The sequence below is a fragment of the Salmo salar genome, chromosome ssa05 (genome assembly GCF_905237065.1).
Source record: "Salmo salar chromosome ssa05, Ssal_v3.1, whole genome shotgun sequence".
In the NCBI taxonomy this organism is placed as follows: Eukaryota; Metazoa; Chordata; class Actinopteri; order Salmoniformes; family Salmonidae; genus Salmo; species Salmo salar.
The window spans coordinates 80,000,155-80,023,177 of record NC_059446.1 but is presented as its reverse complement, the minus strand read 5'-3'; the positions used below and the strand labels follow the sequence as shown (position 1 = coordinate 80,023,177).

At 45.1% G+C, this 23,023-nt stretch overlaps 1 protein-coding gene across 1 annotated transcript in view; it reads right to left on the bottom strand.

Annotated features, from left to right (window-relative positions):
• Positions 1–23,023, bottom strand: part of LOC106598871 (SNF-related serine/threonine-protein kinase) — a 69,515-nt gene continuing 46,492 nt past the window's right edge. Inside the window, exons 4-6 of the mRNA XM_045719078.1 lie at positions 15,839–16,051; positions 6,635–6,769; positions 1–2,008 (exon numbers count right to left, since the gene is read on the bottom strand). Of these exons, the coding sequence (XP_045575034.1) occupies positions 685–2,008; positions 6,635–6,769; positions 15,839–16,051 (1,672 nt within the window). The 3' untranslated portion in view covers positions 1–684. The remainder of the gene's footprint in view (positions 2,009–6,634; positions 6,770–15,838; positions 16,052–23,023) is intronic.

The window sequence follows — 23,023 nt, the reverse complement described above, 5'->3', positions numbered from 1 at the left end:
CCTCTACCTCTCCCAGCTGTATGGTGACTGGTATCTGTCCTCCTCTACCTCTCCCAGCTGTATGGTGACTGGTATCTCTGTTCTCCTCTACCTCTCCCAGCTGTATGGTGACTGGTATCTCTGTTCTCCTCTACCTCTCCCAGCATACCCTTTACATTCCACTGCTAGTGGGCATCAACATCAGGACTTGAATTGAACAATAGACCAATAATCTAATTTAAGTGCTTACCCTTTAACTATCACGTGCTACTACTTACCCACTGTTACAAGTTTGGTATTTTGTACCCCAAAATATAGTTAATCTAAAATCAAACCCACATCCATATTTATGTTTACATCAACACCCCAACTCACCTCAGAACTTAGTTAAGTTCTGTTACCTCGGCTCATTCCAGGGGGAGCTAGTGATAGTAGCAGAAACAAAACAAAAGAATCCCCTGCAGCATGCAGCTCATAGGTCCTAGTGAACAAACTAAAAGTGTCATCTTTTAAGATAACAGCAGAAGGCAGGTTTTGATGGTGAGGTGTTCTGAGGTCAGACGTATGCTACAGCGGTGACTGTGGTTGGACAGATTGGACTGGCAGAGTGGTGTCAGAGGGTGCCAGGGGGTGTGTGTCATATGACCTGGCAGCAGCTGGCCTGAGAGGTGCACAGGAGCCCTTCTCTAGGGCTGCGCTGGATGTTCACAGAGATGGTCTTTTCACACAGAGGTAGCTGGAGAACATTCTTTTCAGGTTGTTCAGCTTGTTATTCTCCTTGGTGGCCAGGGCCAGTTCGCTAAGTGCTGCTGCCGTTTGGTCTGTGTATGCCCTTGGAGTGTTGACAGCGGTGGTGGGCAGAGCGATGGTGTCTAACTCCAGGTCCAAGCTGCCGTTGGAGCCGATGCACATCTTCCAAGAGGACCTCTCCTGTGTCTTGACGCTGCCAGCTGACAGGCTGCTTGACAGGTTCTGAGGGTGTATGATGAACTGGCCCATCCCCCCTGCCAGGCCGGGGCCTCCACTTCTCCCCCTGTGCTGTAACTGGGAGCTGAGACACAGGCTCAGGAGCTTCAGGCTCTCCACCAGCTCTGCAGCCCCGGGGCTGCGGGAGGCACAGTGTCTCCGCGTGGACCCTGAAGACGAGTGGTTACTGCTGCCGTTAGAACAACTTGAGGGGGAACCCTGTCCATTACCACCTCCTCCCCCACTACTACCACTCCCTCCATTGTCACTACTCCCCCCACCTCCCCCTCCAGGAGGACTGCCCCTGTCTGGACCTGAGCTGCCCCCCTCCCCGGGGGGTTTACTCTGCCCTCCACTGCTCCCTCCACCATTTCCCCCTGAGTTCCCAGGTGGGCCCTCACTGCTGTCCCTGCGGTTCCAGCTGTAGGTGAAACCTGTGTCCTTGTCCAGACGCCGGCGGTGGCTCTCCGAGTCGTCGTCGCTGGTCTCGGAGCTGGAGCAGGACGAGCCGCGGCCTTGGCTCTTGCGGCGGTGATAGCGTTTCTGAGTGGTGCCCGGGGACCCGGCCGCTGCGATGTTCATTTTTAGCCGGCTGAGTTTGGGCGGCAGCCCCTCGTCCATATGGAAGTCGTCGTCCGACTCACCCTCCTCCTCAAAGATCTGGTTGAGGAGCGGGGCGCTCTTCCTGGAAGTCAGCCGGTTGGTGATGGATGGAGCCCTGCGACGCAGGATCACTTGGGTGGACAGAGGGGACGGGTCCTCTTCCTCCTCTTCATCCTCCTCCACCCTGAACAGGCAGCTGCGCTGCTTGGCTGAGGAAGTGGAGGGTGTGGGGGCAGTGGCCCCAGCTCTAGGGGGCCCTGAAACGGGGGCAGGGGCACCGGAGGCCCCTGCGTTGCTCTCGTCCCTGCGGAGCTCCAGCAGGCCTTTGGTGCGGTGTCCGTTGAGAAGGTTCTCAGCGCTGCGGGCGGGGGACTGGGGACCACCAGCGTGGCAGATGGAGGAGGCTGCCAGACTGTCCTCGATGTCCTGATGCATGTCAATCTTCGTCGGCCAGGACTGCCTGGAAGGGCAGAGAGCAGACCAGAGTTATTCCCCTGGTTAGTATACGCTGCAATGACTTTACATAGAGTCAGAGGAGAAAATAAACCAAGATAAAATAAACAGTATGATCTTAGAATGAGGTCAGATGATTCATGTGTAATCCAGTACTGAACTGCTGAACCTGACTAAACAGCTCAGTGAGTCAACATTCTTCTAATGTAGAAGGTCCTTGTTGACATGGCAGAGTGAGAAAACAAACAGAACAGAGCGCTGGGGATCACTCTCGACGGAGCCCGGGCATGTCCCAGCGGCACGCAATCTAACACAATTAATCCCATGGTAGTCCTGCCTGCCGGGTGCATGAGTAACCCTCCACGCTACTGCATGGCGGTGGGCTGGGTCGGGTCACCACAGGCCCCTTACTGCTGCTCTGCTACCATCCTAGTTAATTCAGCCAGGCTTTCAAAAGGCGTAAGGACAGTAGAATCTCTCAGACACACACCTCAGATTCCATTCACTCTCACAACCTCAGACGACCGTGACAGACTCTACAATCCCTGAAGCCAACTACCTGATGAAGCTCAGCTTCAGCCCACGATGGCACGGAGAGAGAGAGAGCGCGAGGGCACTATGGTAACACACCTAGCATTCGTCCTCTTGTCCAGGTCACTATTTTGGGCATATATAAACTGGCATGTGCATGACACACAGTAGACTGTTGTTATTCCTAAAAATAATTTAACCACTATCAGAACGTTTTTTTTCTTTCTGTTATGTTGCCTGATGCCACACGCTGACAGTGTTTCTGTGTTAAAATACACAACGTGCAGTGAACTGAAGAGCGCAGGCCAGTAGAAACAGTAGATGTGCAGTAGAAACCTGTACTGCTGCACCATACATTACAGTTGATTTGGCACACATTCTGCTCCTGCACCCAGGGGGCCACAACCCAGGAGCTAAAATTGGGCCTTCTCCCCGTTTGGCAATGGGTTTCTGGCCAAATGGGTTATAGCGAGCAGGCCAGGAGGGAGCAGCTTTAGCCTGCATGCGTTTGATCTCTCCTCTCTTCTTCCTCCAAAAGGAGTGTCTCGCTCCCTCTCTCTGGCTTTGATATTCCGAGAGAGAAGCAGACTTCCCTTTTCTAGGTCACTCCAAAGCATTTACTGCAGTCAGCCGTAAAAACACATTTGTCACCACGTTGAGGGATCACATGACCGGAGGGGGCAGGATGGGAACCAGACCAAGAGGAAAGGACAGCATGGGTTCTCCTCCTAATGCCACGGTCAACGACGCCCAGCAGAGCAGCACCCACAGCTACTGAAGCATAACAGGTCAATTACCGTCAGAGCCTTGGCTGCTTCCTCCTCCTAGTCACTGAGTCGTCGTCATTATGACAATCTGGATGGCCCCAATAAATGGATGAGTGTGTGTAGTAGGCTATTAAACAGGCATTGGTATTGCAGTTAGAGTGGTTGGATCTGGTGGGTTTCATCTGGAGGGGATAGTTTTGGTTTTGTGTGTATGTGTCACACGTGTGTGTGTTGCATGTATATACAGTTGAATTCGGGAGTTTACATGCACCTTTGCCAAATACATTTAAACTCAGTTTTTCACAATTCCTGACATTTAATCCTAGTAAAAATCCCTGTCTTAGGTCAGTTAGGATCACCACTTTATTTTAAGAATGTGAAATGTCAGAATAATAGTAGAGAGAATGACTTATTTCAGCTTTTATTTCTTTCATCACATTCCCAGTGGGTCAGAAGTTGACATACACTCAATTAGTATTTGGTAGCATTGCCTTTAATTTGTTTAACTTGGGTCAAATGTTTCAGGTAGCCTTCCACAAGCTTCCCACAAAACGTTGGGTGAATTTTGGCCCATTCCTATTGACAGAGCTGGTGTAACTGAGTCAGGTTTGTAGGCCTCCTTGCTCACACACGCTTTCTCAGTTCTGCCCACAATTTTTCTAAGGGATTGAGGTCAGGGCTTTGTGATGGCCACGCCAATACCTTGACTTTGTTGTCCTTAAGCAATTTTGCCACAACTTTGGAAGTATGCTTGGGATCATTGTCGATTTGGAAGACCCATTTGCGACCAAGCTTTAACTTCCTGACTGATATCTTGAGATGTTGCCTCAATATATCCACATACTTTCCCCCCCTCATGATGCCATCTATTTTGTGAAGTGCACCAGTCCCTCCTGCAGCAAAGCCCCCCCACAACATGATGCTGCCACCCCGGCTTCATGGTTGGGATGGTGTTCTTCGGCTTGCAAGCCTCCCCCTTTTTCCTCCAAACATAACGATGGTCATTATGGCCAAACGGTTCTATTTTTTGTTTCATCAAACCAGAGGACATTTCTCCAAAAAGTATGATCTTTGTCCCCATGTGCAGTTGCAAAACGTAGTCTGGCGGTTTTAGAGCAGTGGCTTCTTCCTTGCTGAGCGGCCTTTCAGGTTACGTCGATATAGGACTCGTTTTACTGTGGATATAGATATTTTTGTACCCGTTTCCTCCAGCATCTTCACAAGGTCCTTTGCTGTTGTTCTGGGATTGATTTGCAGTTTTCACATCAAAGTACATTCCTCTCTAGGAGACAGAACGCGTCTCCTTCCTGAGCGTTATGACGGCTGCATGGTCCCATGGTGTTTATACTTGCGTACTATTGTTTGTACAGATGAACGTGGTACCTTCAGGCATTTGGAAATTGCTCCCAAGGATGAACCAGACTTGTGAAGGTCTACCATTTGTTTTCTGGGGTCTTGGCTGATTTCTCCATGATTTCAAGCTAAGAGGCACTGAGTTTGATGGTAGGCCTTGAAATACATCTACAGGTACACCTCCAATTGACACAAATTATGTCAATTAGACTATCAAAAGCTCCTAAAGCCATAACATTAACAGCTTGGAAAATTCCAGAAAATTAAGGGCACAGTCAATTTAGTGTATGTGAACTTCTGACCCACTGGAATTGTGATAGAGTGAATTATAAGTGAAATAATCTGTAAACAATTGTTGGAAAAATTACTTGTGTCATGCACAAAGTAGATGTCCTAACCGACTTGACAAAACTATAGCTTGTTAACCTCTTACATCTAGACGTTCCGCTAGCGGAACACCTGCTCCAATATCCAATGATAGGCGTGGCGCGAATTACAAATTCCTCAAAAATACAAAAACTTCAATTTTTCAAACATATGACTATTTCACAGCATTTTAAAGACAAGACTCTCCTTTATCTAACCACACTGTCCGATTTCAAAAAGGCTTTACAGCGAAAGCAAAACATTAGATTATGTCAGCAGAGTACCAAGCCAGAAATAATCAGACACCCATTTTTTCAAGCTAGCATATAATGTCACAAAAAACAAAACCACAGCTAAATGCAGCACTAACCTTTGATGATCTTCATCAGATGACAACCCTAGGACATTATGTTATACAATGCATGCATGTTTTGTTCAATCAAGTTCATATTTATATCAAAAACCAGCTTTTTACATTAGCATGTGACGTTCAGAACTAGCATACCCCCGCAAACATCCGGTGAATTTACTAAATTACTCACGATAAACGTTCACAAAAAACATAACAATTATTTTAAGAATTATAGATACAGAACTCCTCTATGCACTCTATATGTCCGATTTTAAAATAGCTTTTCGGTGAAAGCACATTTTGCAATATTCTCAGTACATACCCCAGCCATCACGGCTAGCCATTTAGACACCGACCAAGTTTAGCCCTGATCAAACTCCGATTTATTATTACAAAAGTTTCATTACCTTTGTTGTCTTCGTCAGAATGCACTCCCAGGACTGCTACTTCATTAACAAATGTTGGTTTGGTCCAAAATAATCCATCGTTATATCCGAATAGCGGCGTTTTGTTCGTGCGTTCCAGACACTATCCGAAATGGTAAAGAAGGGTCGTGCGCATGGCGCAATTCGTGACAAAAAAATTCTAAATATTCCATTACCATACTTCGAAGCATGTCAACCGCTGTTTAAAATCAATTTTTATGCCATTTTTCTCGTAGAAAAGCGATAATATTCCGACCGGGAATCTCCTTTTCGGCAAACAGAGGAAAAAAATCACAAAGACGGGGGCGGCCAGGTCACGCGCCTAAGCCCAGAGTCCCTTGATCGGCCACTTGAGAAAGGCGATAATGTGTTTCAGCCTGGGGCTGGGATGACGACATTCAGGTTTTTCCCGGGCTCTGAGCGCCTATGGACGACGTAGGAAGTGTCACGTTAGAGCAGAGATCCTTAGTAAAAGATAGAGATGGCAAAGAAGTTCCAGAAATGGTCAGACAGGCCACTTCCTGTAAAGGAATCTCTTAGGTTTTGACCTGCCATTTGAGTTCTGTTATACTCACAGACACCATTCAAACAGTTTTAGAAACTTTAGGGTGTTTTCTATCCATATATAATAAGTATATGCATATTCTAGTTACTGGGTAGGATTAGTAACCAGATTAAATCGGGTACGTTTTTTATCCAGCCGTGAAAATACTGCCCCCTAGCCATAAGAGGTTAACAAGAAATTTGAGGAGTTGTTGAAAAACGAGTTTTAATGACTCCAACCTAAGTGTATGTAAACTTCCGACTTCAACTGTATGTGTTGCATGTGTGTGTGTCACCTGAACTGGGCCTTGATGTTGCTGGGGCTGGAGGAGCGTGTCTGGACCTCCTTCTCCTGTTTCTCTCTCAGGATCCTCTCAGCCAGCAGGAAGTAGGTGGCAGTGATGTGGTTGTACTTGTTGGTCTCCAGGGCTCTGGAACAAACACCATGGACAGGACATGTTAGGACAGGCTGGGAGAGAAGGCCAAGAGAGGGTTACACACCCACGAGAGACAAGTACGGTATGTCAACAGACAAGTCACCGCAGAGCAAACCCAATCACGTCGGCATTTAAAAGAAGCCATTTGACGCATCTAAATGTAAACAAAGCAACATAACAGGTTCTAACCTTTTGCTGCCCTCTAACCCCTCTGGAGTCAATGACAGTAGATGGCTGGTTCGCATCCCTCTAACCCCTCTGGAGTCAATGATAGTAGATGGCAAGTTCACATCCCTCTAACCCCTCTGTAGTCAATGACAGTAGATGGCTGGTTCACATCCCTCTAACCCCTCTGGAGTCAATGACAGTAGATGGCCAGTTCACATCCCTCTAACCCCTCTGGAGTCAATGACAGTAGATGGCTGGTTCACATTCCTCAACAGCCTCTGGTATTACTCTACGCTGTGTTAATGAACAATCAAGTGAAATCCTCAGCCAAGGGCTGTGGTGTGTGTGTGTGAGAATGTAAATGTCTGTCAGGTGGGAGGTGGGGACGTCAGCGGGACAATCTCTTGAATGCCTGGGAAGTGGGGATAAATCCTCTGGCGTATACTCAAAGACTCCCTGTATCCCTCTGCTCTCTCCTCATCGTCAGTAAAACCCTTCCTTCAGACAGGGTCAATGAAAGGAGGCCAGTGTGTGTCTGTGAAACACGGCTGGCAGCGGCCCTGCTGCTTTAAAGTGGAGCCAGTACGTGTGTTTCAAATCACATCCATGATTCATGTTCAGGGTAGGAGGCTAAAGGAGGGCTGCTGTTGGGTTCACATGCTACAGTTCAACACTCTGGTCTCTTATCTGCTGACGGAGTCCTCTCAGATGTTCAGGTTCAGTTCTATGCGTTGGTAGTACAGATGTTAGTGGTGAGCGTGACACAGAAACAGGTTTGGTGGGTTGCAGAACCCGCAATATGAAAAGGACAAATGAAGAGCAGACTTCAGAACATCATTCATGCCTCCACAGCAAATGGCACAGTCAGTCAATGCAAAATACATTCTGTTAAATACCTCGTCACTTGCAGAAGATTAACGGCCATCTGCAATTGTGTGTGTGTAGGTTAGGTCTGTTGCGGTCATTCAATTTTGTCAGCTGGTGATTATCATGCAAATAACTGTTGGACTCATGGTAACTGACCGTTAATTAACATAAACATGTTTAGCTGAATAAAATAGAAAGCGATATTTTCTCCAAACTTTTCCAAGGGTGTGTGCTCATGCAGCTATTCTGTGTTGAGCGGTTAACAAAGATTCAGATCCTGCTATATGCTTCATTTAGAGTTATTTATGAGACTTTAGCTGTGATACAAACATTAGGCTATATGTTTAGATTTTTTATACATTTTAAGACTGCATGATGCGACTAATGATTTGAAAAAGTTGCATGAAAGGCATGAGCTCTGTTCTGTTTCTTGCACAGGCTGCACACACTTCATCAGTCTCTCATTCACAATTTTACAAGCGCTTGATACTATTCTCACCCATCAGACTATTCTCAATTTAAATCTGGTCTTTACATACAGCCTACAAATATATGTGGAATTATTTTTGATTTAGAATGGCACACAAAAACAAAATGTAATCAGCTGAATGGAGGTTACGTGCGGCGCGTCCATGAGGCATGGGGAAGCTTTCTCTAAAGTAAATAGAATTGCCAAAACTATATAGCCTAATTAGCCTTACCTCGTCTATACAGAAATAAATAAAATCATTCAAAATAGGCTACTGTCGCACTGCTTTGCTTTATCTTGGCCAGGTCGCAGTTGTAAATGAGAACTTGTTATCAACTGGCCTACCTGGTTAAATAAAAGGCGAGAAAAATAAATAAATAAAATCATGATTCGGCCAACGAGGACCATTAGCTTAAAAAAGAAATGGTGGATTGTTCTAAATCGCATTGCCTACAGTTGGTCCCGTGTGGCTCAGTTGGTAGAGCATGGTGTTTGCAACGCCAGGGTTGTGGGTTCGATTCCCACGGGGGACCAGTACAGAATTTTTAAAAAATAAAATAAAATGAAATGTATGCATTCACTACTGTATGCATTCACGTCTGCTAAATGACTAAAATGTAAAATGAAAGGCTGCATGCGCAATTTGGGCAGATTATTGTTGAGTTGCGACTGTCTGAAAAGTAGAGAGGCCAAGCCAGGCATATCGCAATATTCAAATCGCTGGAAAACAAATTGTTATTGCTGTAAAGAGAAGACGAGGAAAATACTCATTTGTCCTTTAGTTATCAAAATTCTCAACTTAACTGAGCGAACAACAGTATAGCCTATTTTATTGTCACCAGCAGAGATCAGAGCAATATGTCTGGTGAGCACACATTGTGCAGATTGACTATTTATCATTATCGGGTCAGTGCTACTTTAAATTCAGTTATTGGACAACAGTTTCCTGCTCCAGTTTAGATGGACGTCATATTATATTTGTGTCTCCCCTGCTAGTAGACCTATTATATGGACAGCGTCGTTTTAACTGATTGTTCCTCAGTGTCAGCAGAATAGGCTACTCTGTAATTTGTCATATTAAAAAAGATTCTGCTAATGTCTCCAGTCATATAAAGTGTAATAAAATTGCATGAAATGTGTTTCTAAAAGACCACATTTTTCCCATACAAAGAAGAAACCTATATAGAAACCTATATATAACCTGATATAGCCTAGGCCTACTCTACACTATATGCACTCAGCCACGCATTTATCCTTTGTCGTTTTTGCAAACAGTGATTGAGTTATATTATTAGCCTATGACTATCCAATCCACTCATCACATTATGAATAATAGGCATCTTACATAAGTCTGCAAATGCAATGATGCATGGAATTAAAAAAAAAATGTATTTGTCACATACACATGGTTAGCAGATGTTAATGCGAGTGTAGCGAAATGCTTGTGCTTCTAGTTCCGACAATGCAGTAATATCCAACGAGTAATCTAACCTAACAATTTCACAACAATTACCTTATACACAAGTGTAAAGGAATGAATAAGAATATGTACATAAAAATATATGAATGAGTGATGGTACAGAACGGCATAGGAAAGATGCAGTAGATGGTATCGAGTACAGTAAAAACATATGAGATGAGTAATGAGATGAGTAATGTAGGGTATGTAAACATTATATGAAGTGGCATTGTTTAAAGTGGCTAGTGATACATGTATTACATCAAGATGGCAAGATGCAGTAGATGGTAAAGAGTACAGTATATACGTATGAGATGAGTAATGTAGGGTATGTAAACATTATATGAAGTAGCATTGTTTAAAGTGGCTGGTGATACATTTTTCATACATTTTTACATTATTAAAGTGGCTGGAGTTGAGTCAGTATGTTGGCAGCAGCCACTCAATGTTAGTGATGGCTGTTTAACAGTCTGATGGCCTTGAGATAGAAGCTGTTTTTCAGTCTCTCGGTCTCAGCTTTGATGTACCTGTACTGACCTCGCATTCTGGATGATAGCGGGAGGAACAGGCAGTGGCTCGGGTGGTTGTTGTCCTTGATGATCTTTATGGCCTTCCTGTGACATCGGGTGGTGTAGGTGTCTTGGAGGGCAGGTAGTTTGCCCCCGGTGATGCGTTGTGCAGACCTCACTACCCTCTGGAGATCCTTCCGGTTATGGGCGGAGCAGCTGCATTACCAGCCGGTGATACAGCCCGACAGGATGCTCTTGATTGTGCATCTGTAAAAGTTTGTGAGTACTTCTGGTGACAAGCCAAATTTCTTCAGCCTTCTGAGGTTGAAGAGGCGCTGCTGCGCCTTCTTCACCATGCTGTCTGTGTGGGTGGACCAATTCAGTTTGTCCGTGATGTGTACGCCGAGGAACTTAAAACTTACTACCCTCTCTACTACTGTCCCGTCGATGTGGATAGGGGGCTGCTCCCTCTGCTGTTTCCTGAAGTCCAGGATCATCTCCTCTGTTTTTGTTGACATTGAGTGTGAGGTTATTTTCCTGACACCACACTCCAAGGGCCCTCACCTCCTCCCTGTAGGCCGTCTCGTCGTTGTTGGTAATCAAGCCTACCACTGTAGTGTCGTCTGCAAACTTGATGATTGAGTTGGAGGCGTGCATGGCCACGCAGTCGTGGGTGAACAGAGAGTACAGGAGAGGGCTCAGAACGCACCCTTGTGGGGCCCCAGTGTTGAAGATCAGCGGGGTGGAGATGTTGTTACCTACCCTCACCACCTGGGGGCGACCCGTCAGGAAGTCCAGTACCCAGTTGCACAGGGCGGGGTCGAGAACCAGGGTGATGACGAGTTTGGAGGGTACTATGGTGTTAAATGCTGAGCTGTAGTCGATGAACAGCATTCTCACATAGGTATTCCTCTTATCCAGATGGGTTAGGGCAGTGTGCAGTGTGGTTGCGACTGCGTTGTCTGTGGACCTATTGAGGCGGTAAGCAAATTGGAGTGGGTCTAGGGTGTCAGGTAGGGCGGAGGTGATATGGTCCTTGACTAGTCTCTCAAAGCACTTCATGATGACGGAAGTGAGTGTTACGGGGCGGTAATCGTTTAGCTCAGTTACCTTAGCTTTCTTGGGAACAGGAACAATGGTGGCCCTCCTGAAGCATGTAGGAACAGCAGACTGGGATAAGGATTGATTGAATATGTCCGTAAACACACCAGCCAGCTGGTCTGCGCATGCTCTGAGGACGCGGCTGGGGATGCCGTCTGGGCCTGCAGCCTTGCGAGGGTTAACACGTTTAAATGTTTTACTCATGTCGGCTGCAGTGAAGGAGAGCCCACAGGTTTTGGTAGCGGGCTGTGTCAGTGGCACTGTATTGTCCACAAAGTGAGCAAAGAAGTTGCTCCAACAAAATGGAGTCGTGGTCAGCTTTTCCGAAAGGAGGGCGGGGGAGAGCCTGATATGCGTCGCGGAAGTTAGAATAGCAATGATCCAGGGTTTTACCAGCCCTGGTTGCACAATCGATATGCTGATAGATTTTAGGGAGTCTTGTTTTCAGATTATCCTTGCTAAAATCCCCAGCTACAATGAATGCAGCCTCAGGATATGTGGTTTCCAGTTTACATAGAGTCAAATGAAGTTCGTTCAGGGCCATCGATGTGTCTGCTTAGGGGGGAATATATGCGGCTGTGATTATAATCGAAGAGAATTCTCTTGGTAGATAATGCGGTCGACATTTAATTGTGAAGAATTCTAAGTCAGGTGAACAGAAGGACTTGAGTTCCTGTATGTTGTTATGATCACACCACGTCTGCTTTAGTATAAAGGTGCACTTTTATAGTGAAAATGTGCTACTCACACCACGCCTATGTATACCAGGTAGGCTACACCGGTTGGAAAGAGGATTAATGCGCTTCATTGTAAGAACTGAGCAATAAACCTAGCAGCAGGAGAAAGCTGGGATCTTCTTTTAAATAGTGGCCAGTCAAAACTGTTTTCACACACACGATTGCGCAATGACGGAGCTTATAAGAACACATTTCACTAGGCTCTGTAGGCTATATGCTCACCAACCGTGTTGCAGGGATCCTAGGCCTATAGGCTAGGCTTAGAGCTATTTGGCCACGTTAGTTGTGATAAAAGCCTTATCAAAACATATAGGCCTATGGGCTTGGCTACATGATGCATGAGACTAGGATTTGAAAAAGTTGCATAAAGGCATGTGAAAGTTGAGAATTAAAATATAGTAAGCCTATAGAAAGCTGATGGGATCCTCTTAAAAGGCCATTAAATATCAGTTTGAATAGCCTATAGAAATGTGGCGCAACATGAGCTCATGATTTTCCATTGTATTTATGTCAGAGTGGTTAGAGGGACAAGAGCCCTGAGTACCAGGCCATTAGGACCTGAAGGAGGGACAAGAGCCCTGAGTACCAGACCATTAGGACCTGATGGAGGGACAGTAGAGCCCTGAGTACCAGGCCATAAGGACCTGATGGAGGGACAGTAGAGCCCTGAGTACCAGGCCATAAGGACCTGATGGAAGGACAGTAGAGCCCTGAGTACCAGGCCATAAGGACCTGATGGAGGGACAGTAGAGCCCTGAGTACCAGGCCATAAGGACCTGATGGAGGGACAGTCGAGCCCTGAGTACCAGGCCATTAGGACCTGATGGAGGGACAGTAGAGCCCTGAGTACCAGGCCATAAGGACCTGATGGAGGGACAGTAGAGCCCTGAGTACCAGGCCATAAGGACCTGATGGAGGGACAGTCGAGCCCTGAGTACCAGGCCATTAGGACCTGATGGAGGGACAGTAGAGCCCTGAGCACCAGGCCATTAGGATCTGATGGAGGGACAATAGAGCCTTGAGTACCAGGCCGTTAGCAAGTTTGGTAGGCTACTAATGACCAACAGCATCAGAGAACAGTTTTAGAGAAACCTAGTTACTGAGACTCAACGGTCATGTGGAATTTGACTGCAGTCACAACTTGTGTCCGTCGGTGTGGCGGTAACACGGTCCCCGTAACAGCCCTAGTATAGGTACATGTTTGTATACCGATACATAAACTCAGCAACGGACAGCTTATCGTCCTCGCAGTGGCAGACCACGTGTAACAACACCTGCACAGGATCGGTACATCCGAACATCACACCTGCGGGACAGGTACAGGATGGCAACAACAACTGCCCGAGTTACACCAGGAACGCACAATCCCTCCATCAGACTGTCCGCAATAGGCTGAGAGAGGCTGGACTGAGGGCTTGTAGGCCTGTTGTAAGGCAGGTCCTCACAGTGTAGCCTATGGGCACAAACCCACCGTCGCTGGACCAGACAGGACCGTGTAAAAGTGCTCTTCACTGACGAGTCGCGGTTTTGTCTCACCAGGGGCGATGGACGGATTCTGGTTTTATCGTCAAAGGAATGAGCGTTACACCGAGGCCTGTACTCTGGAGCGGGATCGATTTGGAGGTGGAGGATCTGTCACGGTCTGGGGCAGTGTGTCACAGCATCATCGGACTGAGCTTGCTGTCATTGCAGGCAATCTCAACGCTGTGCGTTACAGGGAAGACATCCTCCTCCCTCATGTGGTACCCTTCCTGCAGGCTCATCCTGACATGACCCTCCAGCATGACAATACCACCAGCCATACTGCTCATTCTGTGCGTGATTTCCTGCAAGACAGGAATGTCAGTGTTCTGCCATGGCCAGCAAAGAGCCCGGATCTCAATCCCATTGAGCACGTCTGGGACCTGTTGGATCGGAGGGTGAGGGCTAGGGCCATTCCCTCCAGAAATGTCCGGGAACTTGCAGGTGCCTTGGTGGAAGAGTGGGGTAACATCTCACAGCAAGAAGTGGAAAATCTGGTGCAGTCAACGAGGAGGCGATGCACTGCAGTACTTAACCTCTCTAGGGTAGGTGGGACGAAATCGTCCCACCTACGTAACAGCCAGTGGAATCCCGTGGCGCGTTATTCAAATACCTTAGAAATGCTATTACTTCAATTTCTCAAACATATGACTATTTTACACCATTTTAAAGACAAGACTCTCGTTAATCTAACCACACTGTCCGATTTCAAAAAGGCTTTACAACGAAAGCAAAACATTAGATTATGTCAGCAGAGTACCCAGCCAGAAATAATCAGACACCCATTTTTCAAGCTAGCATATAATGTCACATACATCCAAACCACAGCTAAATGCAGCACTAACCTTTGATGATCTTCATCAGATGACAATCCTAGGACATTATGTTATACAATACATGCATGTTTTGTTCAATCAAGTTCATATTTATATCAAAAAACAGCTTTTTACATTAGCATGTGACGTTCAGAACTAGCATACCCCCCGCAAACTTCCGGTGAATTTACTAAATTACTCACGATAAACGTTCACAAAAAACATAATTATTTTAAGAATTATAGATACAGAACTCCTTTATGCACTCGCTATGTCCGATTTTAAAATAGCTTTTCGGTGAAAGCACATTTTGCAATATTCTAAGTAGATAGCCCGGCATCACAGGGCTAGCTATTTAGACACCCACCAAGTTTAGCCCTCACCAAAGTCAGATTTACTATAAGAAAAATTTGATTACCTTTGCTGTTCTTCATCAGAATGCACTCCCAGGACTTCTACTGCAATAACAAATGTTGGTTTGGTTCAAAATAATCCATAGTTATGTTCAAATATCCTCTGTTTTGTTCGTGCGTTCAAGACACTATCCGAAGTGTAAAGAAGGGTGACGCGCCCGACGCGTTTCGTGACAAAAAAATTCTAAATATTCCATTACCATACTTCGAAGCATGTGAACCGCTGTTTAAAATCAATTTTTATGCCATTTTTCTCGTAAAAAAGCAATAATATTCCGACCGGGAAACCGTGTTTACGTTCAAAGAGAGAGAAAATAAAAACATGGGGTCGCCTCGTGCACGCGCCTCAGTCTCATTGTCCTCTGATAGACCACTTACCAAAGGCGCTAATGTTTTTCAGCCAGGGACTGCAAAGACATCATTCAGCTTTTTCCCGGGTTCTGAGAGCCTATGGGAGCCGTAGGAAGTGTCACGTTACAGCAAAGATCCTAAGTTTTCAATAAAGAGTCAAGAAGCCCAAGGAATGGTCAGAGAGGGCACTTCCTGTACAGAATCTTCTCAGGTTTTTGCCTGCCATATGAGTTCTGTTATACTCACAGACACCATTCAAACAGTTTTAGAAACTTTAGGGTGTTTTCTATCCAAAGCCAATAATTATATGCATATTCTAGTTTCTGGGCAGTAGTAATAACCAGATTAAATCGGGTACGTTTTTTATCCGGCCGTGCAAATACTGCCCCCTACCCTCAACAGGTTAATGCAGCTGGTGGCCACACCAGATACTGACTGTTACTTTTGATTTTGACCCCCCCTTTGTTCAGGGACGCATTATTCCTTTTCTGTTAGTCACATGTCTGGAACTTGTTCAGATTATGTCTCAGTTGTTGAATCTTGTTAGGTTCATACAAATATTTACACGTTAAGTTTGCTGACAAACGCATTTGACAGTGAGAGGACATTTCTTTTTTTGCTGAGTTTATGTCCATGTATGCTTGTTAACTTACTCTACTATGGGCTCTCGGTCTGCGATGTCCCCCAGCACCATGCGCTGTATGATCCCGTTGTGCTCATCCTCAGACAGGCTCTTATGAGACACCAGGGGGGTGTTGAACTTGGTGGCTGGGGACGGGTCCACCCCCTGCAGCCAGGCATGGCTCTCTATCTCCTCCAGAGACGCACGGCCTTTTGGGTCCCGCTGCAGCATCCGGCCTACCAGACTAGAGAGAGGAAAAAGTATTGATTGTTTTTGTCATCATTGATTGAAATTGCTCTTATAGGTTTGCTCTGGTAATGTAAGATGATGTTTTATCATGCCAATAAAGCTCATTGAATTGCATTGAAAGAGAGAGAGAGAAACAGAGGCAAAAAGAGAGGGCACCATGTTAGTCACATTGCAAACGTCCACAGCATCCCCTGGGCTGGCACAACTACCATATAACCAACAGTTATGGATGAAGACAGTCATGATATACACCGAGTTCACAAAACATTCAGGACACCTTCCTAATATTGAGTTTTACCCCCCCCCCCCGCCCTAAAAACTTCCTCAATTCGTTGGGCATGTCAAAAGCGTTCCAAAGGGATGCAGACCCATGTTGACTCCAATGTTAACCACAGTTGTGTCAAGTTGGCTGGATGTCCTTTGGGTGGTGGACCATTCTTGATACACACGGGAAACTGTTGAGCGTGAAAAACCCAGCAGCATTGCAGTTCTTGACACAAGCCGGTGCGCCTGGCAACTACTACCATAACCTGTTCAACAGCACTTAAATATTTTGTCTTGTCCATTCTTGTCCACCCTCTGAATGACACACATACATAATCCATGTCTCAAGGCTGAAAAATCCTTCTTTAACCTGTCTCCTCACCTTCATCTACACTGATTTGAAGTGGATTTAATAAGTGACATCAATAAGGGATCATAGCTTTTCACCTGGTCAGTCTGTCATGGAAAGAGCAGGTGTTCTTAATGTTTTCTACAGTATTCACACCCATTTATTTTTTCCACATTGTGGTGTGTTACAGCCTGAATTTAAAATGGATTAGGCTAAATTGCAATTGTGTGTCACTGGCCTACACACAATACCCCATAATGTCAAAGTGGAATTATGTTTTTAGAAATGTTCTACAAATTTCTAACAGACTCAACACCAGGGAGGTTTTCCAATGCCTCGCAAAGAAGGGCACCTATTGGTAGACAGGTAAAAATTCAAAAACAAACATTGAATATCCCTTGATCATGGTAAAGTTATTACCGTAAATTCCGGACTATAAGCCGCAACTTCTTTCCCAGCTTTGAACCTCGCGGCTTAAACAATGACGCGGCTAATATATGGATTTTTCCCAATTTCAAATTTTTTTCTCTCCAAAAAAATACATTCTGTGACGTGCTCAGTTTTTTGCCGGCATGAAGCTTTCATTAGACCAATGAAATTTCCGAACGGGTTACGGTCAAACAACTTTTTTGTTTACTGTTTAAATTAAATAGAGCGCTCTCAAACTTCCCATCATTCTGATTACGGTAGTCATTTTGTCACCCTCATCATGGCAAAGACACGGAGAAATGCATATGATGCAGCTTTCAAGTTGAAGGCGATTGATCTGGCTGTTGGAAAAGGAAATAGAGCTGCTGCACGGGAGCTTGGTCTTAATGAGTCGATGATAAGACGTTGGAAACAGCAGCGTGAGGAATTGACTCAGTGCAAAAAGACAACTAAAGCTTACTGCAATTTTTGTTTTTGTTTGTTACAAGCCGTGTTTCGTTAAAGCCTGTGTAAAGTTAATTTGTTTCAATGTACCGGTAGGCACCTGCGTCTTCTAGACATGTGCGGCTTATTTATGTTCAAAATAATCGTTTTTTTTTTAATTCAGTGGGTGCGGCTTATATTCAGGTGCGCTTAATAGTCCGGAAATTACGGTAATTCAACTTTGGATGGTGTATCAATACACCCAGTCACTACGAAGATACAGGTGTCCTGCCTAACTCAGTTGCCGGAGAGGAAGGAATCCGCTCAAGGATTTCACCATGAGGCCAATGGTGACTTTAAAACAGTTTGAGTTTAATGGCTGTGATAGGAGAAAACGGAGGATGGATCAACAACATTGTAGTTACTCCACAATACTAACCTAATTGACAGAGTGAAAAGAAGGAAGCCTGTACGGAATAAAAATATTTAAAAAAAAAACATGCATCCTGTTTGCAAAAAGGCACCAAAGTAATACAGTAAAAAATGTGGCAAAGAAATTAATTTTATGTCCTGAATACAAAGCGTTATGTTTGGGGCAAATCCAAAACAACATAACTGAGTACCACTCCATATTTTCAAGCATGGTGGTGGCTGCATCAGGTTTTGGGTATGCTTGCCATTGGTAAGGACTAGGGAGTTTAAGGATAAAAAAAATACATGGAATAGAGCTAAACACAGGCAAAATCCTGGTTCAGTCTGCTTTCCAACAGACACGAACACAAATTCACCTTTCAGCAGGACAATAACCTAAAACCCAAGGTCAAATATACACTGGAGTTGCTTACCAAGATGACATTGAATGTTCCTGAGTGGCCTAGTTACAGTATTGACTTAAAATCACTTGAACATTTATGGAAAGACTTAAATGGCTATCAAGCAATGATCAACAAACAACTTGACAGAACTTGAAGAATTAAAAAATAGAATGTGCAAATACTGTTCCATCCAGGTGTGCAAAGCTGTTTGAGACTTACTCAGGAAAAACACACAGCTATAGTCGCTGCCAAAGGTGATTCTAACATGTATTGACTCAGGGGTGTGAATACTTATGTAAATGTCATGTTTGGATTTAATTTTCAATACATTTGCAAAAAGTTCTAAAAACATGTTTTCACTTTGTCATTATTGGGAATTTTATCCATTTTGAATTCAGGCTGTCACATCAAAATGTGGAATACTTTCTGAAGGCATTGTATATTGAACATTTTTTATCAACAGCTGAGACTGAAGATGGCAGCACATGCAGTCAGGAGCAAAGTAGAGGAGAACCGCGGTCATTTGGCTGGCCAATTACCATCATGCAAAATCCCATGACCGTCACAACCCTCCCTACCTACAGGCAGGTAGCCATGTTGTTCATTACAACACTTTACTGTACTATACTGCTGCCATGTGGCTCAGGGATCATCCAGGACACCATTTATTACTTCTAATCTCAGCCAACTAGGCTATTTAGATCTATCCATCTATTTCATCAATAAGGCCTGAGGGGGTGTGGTAGATGACCAATATACCACGGCTAAGGGCTGTTCTTATGCATGATGCAATGCAGCCCTTAGCCGTGGTATATTGGCCATATACCACAAACCCGAGGTACCTTATTGCTATTATAAACTGGTTACAAACGTAATTAGAGCAGTAAAAATGTTTTGTCATACCCGTGGTATACGGTCTGATTATACCAAGGCTGTCAGCCAATCAGCATTCAAACCACCCAGTTTTTAACACTTAGCAACGGTCCTCCATTACACCTCTATGCTGGAAAGCATCCACTGCTGTACAGTACATTTACTAACAGTCAAAGTGACTGTTATATTTTCTGTAAAATCACACTTAAAGCAGCAATCCGCAGTTTAAAGAATAACAAAGCATTTTCCATGTGCCTGTTTCAGTAAAAAGCCTAGGGATGGGGCTAAAAAAATGTAACCACTCAAATTCATAGAAAGCGCTATGGATGCAAGGACTGACCATGATAACAAATGTATAGTTTTAACTATGGTTTGAGGCTATATAGTGCGTTTACATTTACATTGTTTGCAAACAGAGTAAAACAAGCTTATATTTTGGGTTCTGATGGGGTACGACAGTTGAACTTGAGGCATTTACGAGTTATATTCTTCAAGAATCAATAGGTACATATAATACATTTATAAGTAAAAAAATGTTGCAAATGCATATTTTCCCTTTAAGCACATATGATGGTGGATAAGGTGAGCCTCACCTTAACGATGTAAAGCTTTGAAGGTCTGGAAAAGCACTATACTAGTCTATACCATATATATATCTCCAATCAATAATGAAATATTAAAATGGACGTTGCATTATTGCCTGGCTCAGTTCTGCTATACATAGTGCTTGAAGAGAGGCTTCAGTGCCAATAGAAACACAGTGAAAAGGCATCAGTTTCGAGAGTTGGTCACACACTGCTCAGTTGCTTACATTTGATGTGCAAATAAAGTGTAAAAACAGAGATGGCAATTTAATAGGATTATGAAGGCTATGATAAAACCGGGCAGAGAGGCTACATTAATAGTATAAAGCCCATCTGCATTAAAGTCCCAGTGATGTCTGCATATATGCATCTAGGACTATTTCCTGTTTTCTGGTTACATGAAATTACAGAGACAAGAAAGATGTCATCCAGATATTAGGCTTTTAACCTAATGACCACCACCACCACCAGCAGCACCACACATGTAAACCCAATGACGACACCACCACCACCACCAGCAGCACCACACATTTAAACCTAATGACGACACCACCACCACCACCACACATTTAAACCCAATGATGACACCACCACCACCAGCAGCACCACACATGTAAACCTAATGACGACGACACCACCACCAGCAGCAGCACCACACATTTAAACCCAATGACGAAACCACCACCACCACCACCACACGTTTAAACCCAATGACGACACCACCACCACCACCACACGTTTAAACCTAATGACGACACCACCACCACCACACGTTTAAACCTAATGACACCACCACCACACGTTTAAACCTAATGACGACACCACCACCACACGTTTAAACCTAATGACGACACCACCACCACACGTTTAAACCTAATGACGACACCACCACCACACGTTTAAACCTAATGACGACACCACCACCATACGTTTAAACCTAATGACACCACCACCACCACCACACGTTTAAACCTAATGACGACACCACCACCACACGTTTAAATCTAATGACGACACCACCACCACCACCACACGTTTAAACCTAATGACGACGACACCAGCACCACCACACGTTTAAACCTAATGACGACGACACCAGCACCACACGTTTAAACCTAATGACGACACCACCACACGTTTAAACCTAATGACGACACCACCACACGTTTAAACCTAATGACGACACCACCACCACCACCACCACACGTTTAAACCTAATGACGACACCACCACCACACGTTTAAACCTAATGACGACACCACCACCACCACCACACGTTTAAACCTAATGACGACACCACCACCACCACCACACGTTTAAACCTAATGACGACACCACCACCACCACACGTTTAAACCTAATGACGACACCACCACCACCATCACACGTTTAAACCTAATGACGACACCACCACCACCACCACACGTTTAAACCTAATGACGACACCACCACCACCACACGTTTAAACCTAATGACGACGACACCACCACCACCACACCTTTAAACCTAATGGCGACACCACCACCACACGTTTAAACCTAATGACGCCACCACCACCACACGTTTAAACCTAATGACGACGCCACCACCACCACACGTTTAAACCTAATGACGACGCCACCACCACCACACGTTTAAACCTAATGACGACGACACCACCACACGTTTAAACCTAATGACGACACCACCACCACACGTTTAAACCTAATGACGACGACACCACCACCACACGTTTAAACCTAATGACACCACCACCACACGTTTAAACCTAATGACGACGACACCACCACCACACGTTTAAACCTAATGACGACACCACCACCACCACCACACGTTTAAACCTAATGACGACACCACCACCACCACACGTTTAAACCTAATGACGACGACACCACCACCACACGTTTAAACCTAATGACGACGACACCACCACCACACGTTTAAACCTAATGCGACGACACCACCACCACCACACGTTTAAACCTAATGACGACGACACCACCACCACCACACGTTTAAACCTAATGACGACGACACCACCACCACCACACGTTTAAACCTAATGACGACGACACCACCACCACCACACGTTTAAACCTAATGACGACGACACCACCACCACACGTTTAAACCTAATGACGACACCACCACCACACGTTTAAACCTAATGACGACACCACCACCACACGTTTAAACCCAATGACGACACCACCACCACCACACGTTTAAACCTAATGACGACACCACCACCACCACACGTTTAAACCTAATGACGACACCACCACCAGCACCACACGTTTAAACCTAATGGCGACGACACCACCACACGTTTAAACCTAATGACGACACCACCACCACACGTTTAAACCTAATGGCGACACCACCACCACCACACGTTTAAACCTAATGGCGACACCACCACCACCACACGTTTAAACCTAATGACGACGACACCACCACCACACGTTTAAACCTAATGACGACGACACCAGCACCACACGTTTAAACCTAATGACGACACCACCACCACACGTTTAAACCTAATGACGACACCACCACCACACGTTTAAACCTAATGACGACACCACCACCACCACCACACGTTTAAACCTAATGACGACGACACCACCACCACACGTTTAAACCTAATGACGACACCACCACCACACGTTTAAACCTAATGACGACACCACCACCACCACACATTTAAACCCAATGACGACACCACCACCACCACCACACGTTTAAACCTAATGACGACACCACCACCACCATACGTTTAAACCTAATGGCGACACCACCACCACCACCACCACACATTTAAACCTAATGGTGACACCACCACCACCACACGTTTAAACCTAATGACGACACCACCACCACCACACGTTTAAACCTAATGACGACACCAGCACCACACATTTAAACCTAATGACGACACCACCACCACACGTTTAAACCTAATGACGACACCACCACCACCACCACCACCACCACACGTTTAAACCTAATGACGACGACACCACCACCACACGTTTAAACCTAATGACGACACCACCACCACACGTTTAAACCTAATGACGACACCACCACCACCACACGTTTAAACCCAATGACGACACCACCACCACCACCACACGTTTAAACCTAATGACGACACCACCACCACCAGCACCACACATTTAAACCCAATGACGACACCACCACACGTTTAAACCTAATGACGACAC